Source organism: Mustela putorius, unplaced genomic scaffold (genome assembly GCF_011764305.1).
Source record: "Mustela putorius furo isolate JIRA1106 unplaced genomic scaffold, ASM1176430v1.1 tig00000129_pilon_pilon_pilon, whole genome shotgun sequence".
Taxonomy (NCBI): Eukaryota; Metazoa; Chordata; class Mammalia; order Carnivora; family Mustelidae; genus Mustela; species Mustela putorius.
The window spans coordinates 38,313,110-38,326,210 of NW_025421290.1; the positions used below are offsets into that span (position 1 = coordinate 38,313,110).

The 13,101-nt window shown below is 39.3% G+C and overlaps 1 protein-coding gene across 6 annotated transcripts in view; it reads left to right on the forward strand.

Moving 5' to 3' along the window:
• The first annotated feature begins 304 nt into the window (after positions 1 to 304).
• MLH3 (mutL homolog 3) overlaps positions 305 to 13,101 on the forward strand; it is a 29,213-nt gene continuing 16,416 nt past the window's right edge. The window contains exons 1-6 of one of the 6 annotated variants that reach the window (XM_045072227.1): positions 305 to 1,187; positions 1,916 to 5,270; positions 8,394 to 8,492; positions 9,194 to 9,282; positions 10,052 to 10,156; positions 11,971 to 12,043. In XM_045072227.1, the coding sequence (XP_044928162.1) occupies positions 1,979 to 5,270; positions 8,394 to 8,492; positions 9,194 to 9,282; positions 10,052 to 10,156; positions 11,971 to 12,043 (3,658 nt within the window). In that variant the 5' untranslated portion in view covers positions 305 to 1,187; positions 1,916 to 1,978. The remainder of the gene's footprint in view (positions 1,188 to 1,915; positions 5,271 to 8,393; positions 8,493 to 9,193; positions 9,283 to 10,051; positions 10,157 to 11,970; positions 12,044 to 13,101) is intronic. The other 5 variants (XR_006604385.1, XM_004739243.3, XM_004739245.3 and 2 more) reach the window with 5 other exon arrangements.

The following is a 13,101-nucleotide window of genomic DNA, read 5'->3' on the forward strand; positions in this document are numbered from 1 at the left end:
CATTAGGAACATATCAAAAAAGTAAATGAAAGGACTCTCGGCGTCTTTATCTGCAAATGAAGAGGGATGGGCTATTTTCTCTGTCTTTCCCATCTCTGAAATGCTATAACTCTGTAAGATGGAAAGCTGTGGATTTACTCATCCATTGAGTGCCTAACAGGGCAGGCACTGTAAAGTAAACAAAACAGATAAAATCCCTACCTTCAAATAGTTGACATTTTAGTGAGAGAAGACCTACCAACACAAATAACATATATTGAATTAAATGGTAGGTAGTACACATGAAGGTGGAAGGAGAAAGGAAAACGAGAAAAGCAGAAGTGAAAATTGTTGGGAACAGCCTTTCACACCATGGTAGAGGGGGAGAAAGATTGAGAATTCCGGGAATCATTGAGAAGAGATGCCTAGGTAATTTCCCAGAGAACAGCTGGTGCGCATGCGCACTTGGGTGTCACTGACGAAAGCGCGTTCCCAGCAGGTTACCTCGGAAGCGCATGCTCGTGGCGCGTGCATGAGCCTCTCGAGCCGACGTGCGCGCGCCCCGCGTCCGAGGCGATTGGTAACCGGGAGTTGGGTGAAGCGCTGTTCGAGGTGACTAAAGGCAAAGCACGCGTCGAAAGGACGGTTCCAGGAGCCTTTCTAACGGCGGAAAGGCCCTGACGACCGCCGCGACCGTGTTTGGGACCCGGCTGCGCAGGGGCTGCGGGAGGCCTCGTGCGTCAGGGCGGCCGAGCTCGGCCTGCCGGTTGGGGGAGGGGTCGGGGTGGAGCCTGAGGCTGGGGGACCTGCGGCGGCGGTTCTTTTCCCCACCCCCACCCCCACCCCCAGAGCTTTCGCTGCCGGGGAGCCGGAGAGAATCGTCCCCTTTGATTGTGGCCCGGAAAAGAGTGGGATGTCGTCAAGAAATCGTTACGCTGGGTAACAGTCGGAATACCAGTTAAATGTTGACCTCTCTCGTTCGCGGCCGGCCGCGAAGTTCCTTACATTGAAAAACAACGCATCTGCTATCGGTGTTCCCGGGCTTGAAAAACCAGCCCTGTCACCGGTGAGAGGTCCGGTTCACGCTGCGCGCCCGCCTGTGAGGAAGGGAGGAGATTTAGTGGCGCTATAATCTTAATATTTTATACCTGGCAGGGAAGCGTAAAATCCAGTCCAGACAGCTCCAGACCCTCGCTGCTGTGGTGAAGGTAGTGTGGAGCCCTCTGTAAATATCACAAAGACGTTTTAATACAGGGACCCTCTGAAAACTGATGATCAAAGTAATGTGTGAACACGATTTGAAAGTCAAATAATACAGAAAAGTGGATAATAAGGCAATTCCTGCCGTACCCTTTTCCATTTCCAGTCTCTTGCCTCTGAGGCAACGTTTAACCAATAATAAGGAATAATAATCCCTTAATGCCCATCTCGTCTTGATACAACAGTTTGATTTTTTACATTTCCTCTGTCTTAGCCCTTCATGAGGCGTTTTTACTAAAAGTCATGGTTATTGTGTAATGTATAAACATTATGAAACTAGCTTGGACACTTTTTTCATGAATTTCTAGCTGAATTTAATTTAGACATCTGTTTTTGGTGAAGTGATTAGAATTTTGAGCACTGTCTTACGGGTCAACTTCATTTGTGATTATGATTTCACTTTAGGGCTTGTGGGATTTAGAAAGGAGCCGTGAAAATTATGAAATTGTGAATGCTCCTTTGGATATTAAATCCGTTGCACCAAACATGAGCTGTGTGATCTGCCTAGAGATCAAAGCTATAATTTGTTTTGTTTTGTTTCTTGCACTGTGGTTTAGTAAGAGTTTTAATTTACCTCAAATGGTATTTCTCTGTAATGCTTGAGAGAAAGGGATAATGCTGTGTAACTCTGAGGCTTTGATAGTGTGTGTGTGTTTTTTTTTCTTCCCCCCCACAGGCAATTATTTCCAGTGAGATAAGGAAACCAGTGCCCGGCATTCTTACCAGCTTTCTACCTGCCATGATCAAGTGCTTGTCAGTTGAAGTACAAGCCAGATTGCGTTCTGGTTTGGCTATATGTTCCTTAGGCCAGTGTGTTGAGGAGCTTGCCCTCAACAGTATTGATGCTGAAGCAAAATGTGTGGCTGTCAGGGTGAACATGGAAACCTTCCAAGTTCAAGTGATAGACAATGGACTTGGGATGGGGAGTGATGATATAGACAAGGTGGGAAATCGTTATTTCACTAGTAAATGCAACTCTCTACAGGACTTGGAGAATCCCAGGTTTTATGGTTTCCGAGGGGAGGCCTTGGCAAGTATCGCTGACATGGCCAGCGCTGTGGAAATTTCATCCAAGAAAAACAGGACAGGGAAAACTTTTGTGAAACTGTTTCAGAATGGAAAAGCCCTGAAAGCTTGTGAAGCTGACTTGACTAGACCAAGTGCTGGGACAACCGTAACAATATATAACCTGTTTTATCAGTTACCTGTAAGAAGGAAATGCATGGATCCTAGACTGGAGTTCGAGAAGGTTAGGCAGAGAATAGAAGCTCTCTCACTCATGCACCCTTCCATTTCTTTCTCTTTGAGAAATGATGTTTCTGGTTCTATGGTTCTTCAGCTCCCCAAAACCAAAGATGTATGTTCCCGATTTTGTCAAATTTATGGACTGGGTAAGTCCCAAAAATTAAGAGAAATAAAATTTAAATATAAGGACTTTGAGCTTAGTGGCTATATCAGCTCTGAAGGACATTATAATAAGAATATGCAATTTTTGTTTGTGAACAAAAGACTAATTTTAAGGACAAAGCTGCATAAATTCATTGACTTTTTACTGAGGAAAGAAAGTATTATTTGCAAGCCAAAGAATGGCTCTGCTACTAGACAAATGAATTCAAGTCCTCGGCATCGGTCTAACCCAGAACTCCATGGGATATATGTAATCAATGTGCAGTGCCAGTTCTGTGAGTATGATGTGTGCATGGAGCCAGCAAAAACGCTGATGGAATTTCAGAACTGGGATACTGTTTTGGTTTGCATTCAGGAAGGAGTGAAAATGTTTTTAAAGAAAGAAAAATTATTTGTGGAATTATCAGGTGAGGACATTAAAGAATTTAGTGAAGATAATGATTTTAGTTTATTTAGTGCTACTCTTCAGAAGCATGTGCCCTCTAATGAGAAGGGTGACCAGGCCAGTTTCCGAGAAGCATGTAATAGTATTTTGGATTCCTATGAAATGTTTAATTGTCAATCAAAAGCTGTGAAAAGAAAAGCTGCTATAGAAAACAGAAGAAACACACAGAATTCTAGAGATTCAGAAGATCTCAGAAAAGAGACAGATGATTCATTTTTGTACGTTTATGAATCAGACGGCCCAGGCCATAGTAAAGCAATAGAGTCATCTTTACAAATCAAAGATAGCTCTTGCTCAGAATCAAGGATCTTAGAACAACAGACAGCTGAAGTATCAGAATCAGGAGAAAATGAAAAACATAAAGAACTTTGCTTAGAACTTAACTGTTCAGAAGATCCCTGTGGAACCAGTTCAGAAATGTTTGCAAGCCCTTTTCAGACATCATACTGCTTTGAGAAGAGTGGGGATGATTTAGAAATACAGAATGCAAGTACTATTGTTAATGGCATGGCTACCAGTATCCTGGAAAATAATGGAACCCAGAATCAACTAGAGAGATTTAAAGATGCTACCAAAATGGGATGCCAACCTCTGCCTTTTGCGCCAACATTATTGAGAGTACATGGTGCTCAGAGGGAGGAAGAGAAAAGGAAAAAACAACCTAGTAATTGTGGAAGAATAAACATTTTTAGTTATGGACAAGTTAAGTTATGTTCCACTGGCTTTATAACTCATGTGGTACAAAATGAGCAAACTAAATCAACTGAAAGAGAACATTTGCTTAAAAACTATATTCAACCTGGTCCTGTGAGTGCCAAAGAAACATTTGTAAATAGAGCGTGCCATTCAGTTGAGACTCCAAACATCAAAGACAGAACTAGCACTTTAAGTAAAGAATTTGCTCAGCTGTCTAACAAAAAATTATGCAGAACAAATACAAATTTGGGGCTAGAGAACAAACCTATAGCAACTTATAAAAATGTTTCTATTTCTCAGGAAAGTAGTAAAAAATCACACATAGGTTGCTTGTTACCTGACACATCCTCTTCTTCCCCTTGGTGTATACCTCTTTCAAATGGTAGTACGAAAATAGACGAATTGATTGGTTCCTCCAAACCCATAGCCCATAAGAAGCTAAGATTAAGTTCACAACTGGGATCTTTAGAGAAGTTTAAGAGGCAATATGGGAAGGTTAAAAATCCTCTGAATATAGAAGTAGAAGAAAATAATAATTTTGAAATCTCTACCAGTCTCAGTCCTCAAATAGAACCTGACATTCCATGGACAGACCAAAATCACTTGGACAACTCAGACATTTGTAAAGTCACTAGTAGACATGAAGACCCAAATAATAGTTGTCAAACAGTAAGTCACCTCCTTTACTCAAAGAAGTTTCCATTCTCCAATGAAGAAGATTGTTTGGAACAACAGATGCCTTGCTTACGAGAAAGTCCTATAACTCTAAAGGAGTTATCTCATTTTAACAGAAAACCTTTGTGTGTCAAGCAGTCTCCTAAATCTTTAGCCTCTAAATTATCCAGAATGAAAGGTTCGGAAAGAGAGACTCAAGCAATGGAAATGATGAGTCACTTTTATGAACTTCCACTATCAGATTCCAGGAGGAAAGACCATGACTTGTGCAGTGGGTTAACCTTAGATTCTTGTAAGTTATTTCAAAGTGAATATGAAAAAACAGAGAGTGGCATCATTCCAATGTTGGACTCTATTACACAGGATAATTCCTTCAATAAGGATAGTGAAACATACTCTAACAACAAAACAGAGAACTCTGTGATACCAGAAACTCCTTTGGTGTTACCCTGTAATCATTCTAATGTTGTCAGTAAAGATTCAGATGTTCTTGTGGCTTCAGAACCACAGATAGGAAGTCCTGACTCTCCCAGTAGAATGTCAGTGGGTCACGTGGAAGATTCCACCTCTGACCAAAATGGACCGTGTTTTCAGAGTGAAGAGTTTATAGCAAGAACTTGTTCTGTAGATGAAGAGTCAAGCACATGTTCTTTGGATTGGCAGCAGCATTTTGATGTGGCCCTGGGAAGAATGGTTTACATCAACAAAATAACTGGACTCAGCACATTCACTGCTCCCACTGAGGATGTTCGGGCTGCTTGTACTAAAGACCTAACAACTGTAGCTGTGGAGGTCATACATGAGAATGGTAAGCATGTAGTATTCACTGGCATGAAATGCTTTTGAAGGTGGAAATAATGTCTAAGGCGTGAGATAATCATTGAGAGATTATCTCAGCTGTTGGAACATTTTGAAGTTTAATTACAAAATGTCTTTCATGGGGACGCCTGGGTGGCTCAGTTGGTTAAGCAGCTGCCTTCGGCTCAGGTCATGATCCCAGCGTCCTGGGATCGAGTCCCATATCGGGCTCCTTGCTCTGCAGGGAGCCTGCTTCTCCCTCTGACTCTGCTTTCCACTCTGTCTGCCTGTGCTCGCTCTCACTCTCTCTCTCTCACAAATAAATAAATAAAATCTTTAAAAAAAAAAAAAAAAATGTCTTTCATGGTATATGAAGATTCTCTAGATCCAGTACTATTTATATCTAAAACTACAAGAAAGACTGGTAGTAGAATGGAAGTGTATGTATATGTGTCTGTGGGTGTGTGGACATATAGAAGGATGAGACTTATTAGACTATTTTTAATAAAAATTATGCTATTAATAGTTGAGAAGATCCACAGTGCTCCCCTACTTCACTTTCTTCTCTCTCCCAAACATACAGCTCTTAGAAATTTGTCTTTAAAGATACCTGCAATGCAGTGTGATAGTTTTCTGGAAGTTGCTTTCTGCAGCTCCCAGATAAAGGGCCAGAATGATCCTATAATCATCCTAGGTTTCCTAAGCGCCCTCTACTCATATGGAATGTTACCTCTCTGGAAAGGACTCATACATAGTAGGACATTGGAACACTGTTGAACCTTACATAAAAACATTACCTAAGATGAGTTGTTAAGAGGTAAATTAAATTGTACAGAAGAGAAGATCTATAAAGGTAGTTTTAAGGAGTAGTGTCAAATCTTCAAGACCTGGCAGTTTTCTTTAAAAAGCCTTTAACTCTGTCCTTTCCTATAATCATCTGTGGCTCAGTACAGCACTATATATTTTGAACTTTTTTGTGTGTTTTTAGAAAAAGACCTGACCATAAATTTTTTGGAATGTAGGTAAAGTATGTACTTTCCTAACTGTACTTTTCAAATATAGTTTATTATAATATATATGTTAACCCATTTGAACCGCTTATGCTATAAGTAGCTGTTACTCAGAAACAATGTAGCTTTTAAATCCTACCAGAAGGCTCCATCAGAGCCTACACTGTGACTCTTGAATTCTCAGGTCCCAGTCAACATTAAAGTTTCATGGTTTTGGCAGTGTGTGGAAAGCCAGATGTTGGGAGATGGTAAAGTGGTTTCCATCTGGCTATAATCTTGGTTTTGCATCAGGAGGATAAACATTAAATGTTCATCCATATTAAAAATCTTGAATTTACAGAAGAATGTATGTATGAATGTAATCGCAAATTAACTTGTAATTTTCCCTAGGATGAATATCTCTAGCAGGAGGCTCTGATTTATCTAAGGTTAAATAAGACCTTTATTTTTCAATGGTTTCCAGTTTTTCCCTTGTGAAAAAAATAATTACCATAGTAATTTACAAAGTATTAAGTAGGGAGAAAACCCTTGTCTTTGAGTATTGCTCCTGAGACTCTGAGGTTGCTCCTAAAGACACACGTGTCTTTGTAACTTAATGTCCTGATTTATACCTCATGCTTATCAGAGGTAAGCCCAAGGCACTGGCACCTCATCTTCCTGAAATACAAATGCTTTTAAAATGGTGACAAAAAAGAATTTGATTACATTACACTGAGGTGGTTGTTGCTAAAACCAAGGAGGGAATCTCAGTTGCCAGGTTTACTCAGCATAAACCTCTGCTCCTGTTAAATCAATCTAGATGTTTCAAACACTTCAACCTACTTGACTTTCTAGATTAGCAAGTCTTGCACTGAACTCTGAAGGCTCATGTTAACTCAATTTCGGAAGGAAAAATAAAGTATGTTGGGTATAGAAACGAGTTCCATGGAAAGATGGCTCCTAAGCGCCCTCTACTCATATGGAATGTTACCTCTCTGGAAAGGACTCATACATAGTAGGACATTGGAACACTGTTGAACCTTACATAAAAACATTACCTAAGATGAGTTGTTAAGAGGTAAATTAAATTGTACAGAAGAGAAGATCTATAAAGGTAGTTTTAAGGAGTAGTGTCAAATCTTCAAGACCTGGCAGTTTTCTTTAAAAAGCCTTTAACTCTGTCCTTTCTATGATGGTGACATAACCTTATTTCACCTTACCCTTTAATTTTATCATTCTGAATGAGCCTCTTCAATTTTTGCCCAACAGATTTATCTTTTTTTTTTTTTTAAAGATTTTATTCATTTATTTGACAGACAGAGATCACAAGTAGACGGAGAGGCAGGCAGAGAGAGAGAGAGAGAGGAGGAAGCAGGCTCCCCGCTGGGAGGGCAAAATTTGGGCCAGATCTTACTGGACTTTGGAGTTTATATTGAGAACTTTTCATTCTTTTGTCTACTCATGTATTCATTTATTGACTGTCATACTGTGCTAGGGTGCAGATTCACTGACTTGGCTTGCAGGAGTTCACAGTCTGTTAGATAGCTGTTGCAGACAGCTATCTAAACATAATATGGTGACATAAATGTTCTAATAGAAACATATTTTGGGTATAAGAGTCATATAAATTGGGGACTGGTGAAGTTTGCACCAAGTAGTGAAGGGTAACAGTCGAGTACCACTATATATTTAATATTGGCTATCTCAACCATGACACTGTTGACATTTTGGACTAGATAATTCTAGTCCAAATGAACGAACATAATATCTAGTTGTAGGTTTGTCCTACACACTGTAGGATATTTGGCGGTGTTCCTGACCTCTGTCTGCTAGATGTCGGTAGCACCCCTCACACAAGTTGTGGCAACCAAATGTTGCCAAATGTCCCGCATATGAAATTGTGCCCATTGAGAATCGGTGATCTATTTTTGGTGCTCATTCTGTGGTATAGATGGATAATGGGACTAAACATTAATGTAGATTCCTAAGTTAGTAGCATAACTTCATTTAAGAACTCTGATTCTCAGTCTAGTAGTCAACCTTATATCTTGATTTGGTTTGTGCAGAAAGATTTTTTATGTAACTTGATTATTTAATAATATATATTTTGAGTTCAAATGTGTAGGTTTCCTTTTTACATTTAGGATCTCAGTACAGGTGTCATCCTTTTAGAAGCAACCTCGTTCTTCCTTTCCTTCCAAGAGCGCGGGAAGAGAGGACTGTGATGAGACAGAAGACCAGAGGTAGGGGCAATAACAGAGGTTGCTGGGACACCTAGTGTGTCCTTTACCACCTAATTCAAAAAATTTTTTTTAAAAAGCAGGGTTGTATTATTAAGCTTGATCAGTGCCAGCTGTGCCTTACTGGAACCAGGAATTCCCCATGGTCCTATTTCACAGCAGAACTAAGTAATTCAGTGCATGCATTTAGATCAGAAATTACTTTTCCAGACTTGAAGTCAATACTGGGTGATTATGAACCGTCTATGGTGTCTTGTGATTGAGAAATTATCTCTTACTTTCAAAGATTGGAGTTTTGCTCCATATTGTTGTAGTTTTATGTAAGCAAAGTTTTTATTTTCAAAAAAAGCTACAGACATTATATTTGTTCCTTGTTTCTAAAAATAGGTAAGGTGTGTTTTTATCTAAAGATGGTGAGACTACTAATTTGAACCAGTTTCTTCTCAACTTGTATTCTGAAATATCTCCTGAACATAGTTTGGAGAAAAAGCTATAATGCCAGAAGACGCAGTCATCATCTCTAGTTTAAAAAGTAACAGATCAAAACAATTTAGAGATCCAGCAAACACTGAACATTTGTAGAATATTGGAACAATATGTCTGCTTTTTGGTCTTGAGGCTGCACCACACCAAATATGAGACACCATTCACTTTCTTTTTCTGAGGCTCTTGATGCCAACTATACCTGTTCTCTTTTGCCTTAGATACGGTGGTGGATGATCCTGTAGGTAGAGAATCACTTCAGTCTTTGTTCTCAGAATGGGAAAATCCAGTATTTGCCCGTTATCCAGAGGTGGGTCTACTCTTTGCTTGTTATTTTAAAATTTGGATTTCATTTAAGTTGTCTATGGGCATGAATGACTACACTAATTTTTAATTACAAATGGATAGTGGGCATGTTTCCAAATAATTTATTTGGAAATACTATTTAATTATTTAACGCTATTTAATTATTTAATGTAGAGAGGAGGAATCAAAATTCATAGCATTTTGGGAGCTCATACATTTTGGATTAAACATGTGTAGAGTGTGATCAGTTTGTGAATAGTAAATGTGTTTGCCACTTTTAGAAAACCTGACTTGCAGCTTTGGCAAAGTATTTGGTGAGGGGGTGATAATTAAAAAAACCACAAAATACATTAAATCATTATATAAAGTAGCTAGACTTCTACTGGCAGGATACTTCATCATGGGATGTGAGTTTATGTTCTCCCTCAGTAGGTTATCACAGAACGTACTCATGTGTTGTAATGAAGGTATAAAATAAATAAACATTTGATTACTGATTTTTCAGTTAAGTTGTGTTTAAGGACTTGATCATGGTACATAAACAGATTGTTATTCTGAAACAGCATTGGTTTTTGTTAGTAATTTTGTTTATAACCCAGAATTTATTATTTAAGACTAATAATCTACAGAGCCTTTTGAATTTCTGAAGTCAACACACCTCTAATAGGTTCTATGAAAATGAATGTTTTAAAGCACTTCGAGACCTTTAGTAAAACAGCTCTGCAGATATAAAGAATTAAAATTTAAATGATGTTTATGCTGGGTCCTTCTAGGTTGCTGTTGATGTAAGCAGTGGCCAGGCCAAAAGCTTGGTGGTTAAAATACACAATGTCTTATATCCTTATCGTTTCACCAAAGAAATGATTCATTCAATGCAGGTAAGAAGTTGACTTTGGAATCTCATAAAAATATATGTAGGAGGGGCGCCTGGGTGGCTCAGTGGTTTGGGCTGCTGCCTTCGGCTCGGGTCATGATCTCAGGGTCCTGGGATCGAGCCCCGCATCGGGCTCTCTGCTCCGCAGGAAGCCTGCTTCCCTCTCTCTCTCTCTGCCTGCCTCTCTGCCTACTTGTGATCTCTGTCAAATAAATAAATAAAATCTTAAAAAAAAAAAAATATATATATATATACATACATATATATATATATGTAGGACCCAGCCTGGACAAACTCTTGTGAAATTGAATATATTTGATGATCTAGACCACCCTGGTCAAGGCACATGTATGTTTTAAAATCTTACTGGAGGGGCGCCTGGGTGGCTCAGTGGGTTAAGCCTCTGCCTTCGGCTCAGGTCATGATCTCAGGGTCCTGGGATCGAGCCCCGCGTTGGGCTCTCTGCTCAGCAGGGAGCCTGCTTCCTCCTCTCTCTCTCTCTCTCTCTGCCTGCCTCTCTGCGTACTTGTGATCTCTGTCAAATAAATAAATAAAATCTTTAAAAAAATCTTACTGGAACTTATGTAAGAAGAAAAAAAATTTCTTTTTATCAGAAGAAAAAGCAAAAGTACTAATTTTAATTACAAAGAGAAAATGTCTTCAGTAGTGTGAACAAGCTTGGAGGAATGAATTATAGATTGAGGTTCACAGTTTCAAGGATTATATATATTGACTTTATATTTTGACAATAATTAATAAATCAAGTAAATACTGTAGAGGCATTGTCCTTAAATGTATTAACAGTGCCCCTTTGTAAACGACCTTCTATTGTGTGAGGCCACAAAGGACATGGCTTAGGAGACTCCAGATTCAGGATCTCTGTTAACAAAAGGAACCCCTTGTTTCATCTGCTTTGCTAGTTTGCCCTCTCCCTACACCACTCAGGCTGTCTTTGTCTACTTATTTTAAGTATGGAAACAAATTAGGAGGTTAGACAGATACAGGCGAACTCCTAACCTGTCATTGACCTGGTGCCAGAGCAAAGCAGGCTCTTTTTTTTATTTTTTATTTTTAAGATTTTATTTATTTATTTGACAGAGAGAGCCACATAGAGAGAAGGAACACAAGCAGAGGGAGCGTGAGAGGGAGAAACAGGCTTCCCGCTGAGGAGGGAGCCGGATGTAGGCTTCAGTTCCAGGGCCCTGGGATCAAGACCTGAGCCAAAGGCAGTCATGAAGGCAGCCACTTAATGACTGAGCCACCCAGGTGGCTGCAAAGCAAGCTCTTGATCCAGAATTAGGGGAGTGAAGCGGGGAAGTACAGGGAGAACCTTTTCTGTACCTGGACAAAGAGGAGCCACCACGGATTAAAGCCCCTTGTGGCTTTTAACTTAGAGTTGTAAGGGACTAGCTCCTCCAAAATGATTTTCCTTGCTTTTGCATAAATTTTCAAAATTTATTTTAGCCCCATTTGTTAGCAGTCTCTGATCATATTAATAATTCTCTGGTCCTATTTCCTATTAATAAGAGTCATTCTATTGGGAACATTTCAGGTCTACTCTAAAGTTTTGTTAGCATGTCCCTTTTAGAATTCTTAGCCTGTAGTCTCCTTCCTTTATGTGTTCTGATCATTTTACTTGCCCATTTTTTAATCTTTCCTAATGACTCCTTCAGATTCATCAGGACCTTACCATAGTTTTAGGTAGGAATGTTACAGTGCAAATGACTCTTAATTAAGTACACTTTTTTCTCTTTATATGTAGATAAAACTTTGTTAATTTGTATTTAGTGTTGTGCCTCTTATTTTAACGTGTGGCAGGTTCTCCAGCAAGTGGATAACAAGTTTATTGCCTGTTTAATGAGCACCAAGACTGAAGAGAATGGCGAAGCAGGTAAGATTGGAGTTCAGGGGGCAACTGGGTGGCTCAGTCAGTTGACTGCTGTCTTTGGCTCTGGTTGTTATCCTGGGGTCCTGGGATTGAGTCCCACATCAGGCTCCCTCCTGAGCAGGGGAGTCTGCTTCTCTCTCTCCCTCTGCCCCTCCTCTAATGCTCTCTCTCTGGCTCACTCTCTCCTCTCTCTCTCTCAAATAAATAAAATCTTTAAAAGAAAAAAAAGATTGGAATTTAGCCTTCATTAATAAGCAGCTGGTCTGGTAGACTCCTTTTAAAGTACTTTTAATTCAGTTGCTGTGATTTGGGCAGATTAAAACCAACTGGGAAAACCAATTTAAATTAATATTATGAAAGAACAGTTTTAAAGTACATTAGTTTTATATGCATATGCAGAGACATACATATATAAGATACATTTTAAGCTATTAAAAATAGTTACCTTGTGGGTGACGATGAGAGTGGGCAAAGGGGAAATTTCATCTTTTACTCTCTAAAGTATTTTATAGTATTTGACTTTTTTATAATGTTTTCATGTATTCCCTTTATAATAATAGAAAGTTTATATAATGGGGGCGCCTGGGTGGCTCAGTGGGTTAAGCTGCTGCCTTCGGCTCAGGTCATGATCTCAGGGTCCTGGGATCGAGTCCCGCATCGGGCTCTCTGCTCAGCAGGGAGCCTGCTTCCTTCTCTCTCTCTCTGCCTGCCTCTCAGTGTACTTGTAATTTCTCTCTGTCAAATAAATAAATAAAATCTTTAAAAAAAAAAAAAAAGGAAAGTTTATATAATGAACTCTGCTAGGTTTGTTAAGAGTTACATATAATACCTTGGTGACCTGCTTTAATACAACAATAGTAGTTTGTAAACAGATATTGATTGCCTGTTGCATGACAGGGACTATACTAGGCCCTAGAGCTACAATGGTGGGGAAGAATATACATGTAAGAGAAACAGATAAGTAGATAAACATTAAAATTTTAATTCTAGCTAAAGTTATGGAAGAGAGAAACAAGATGCTATTTGTTTTTTAAAAGATTTTATTTATTTGAGAGAGAGCG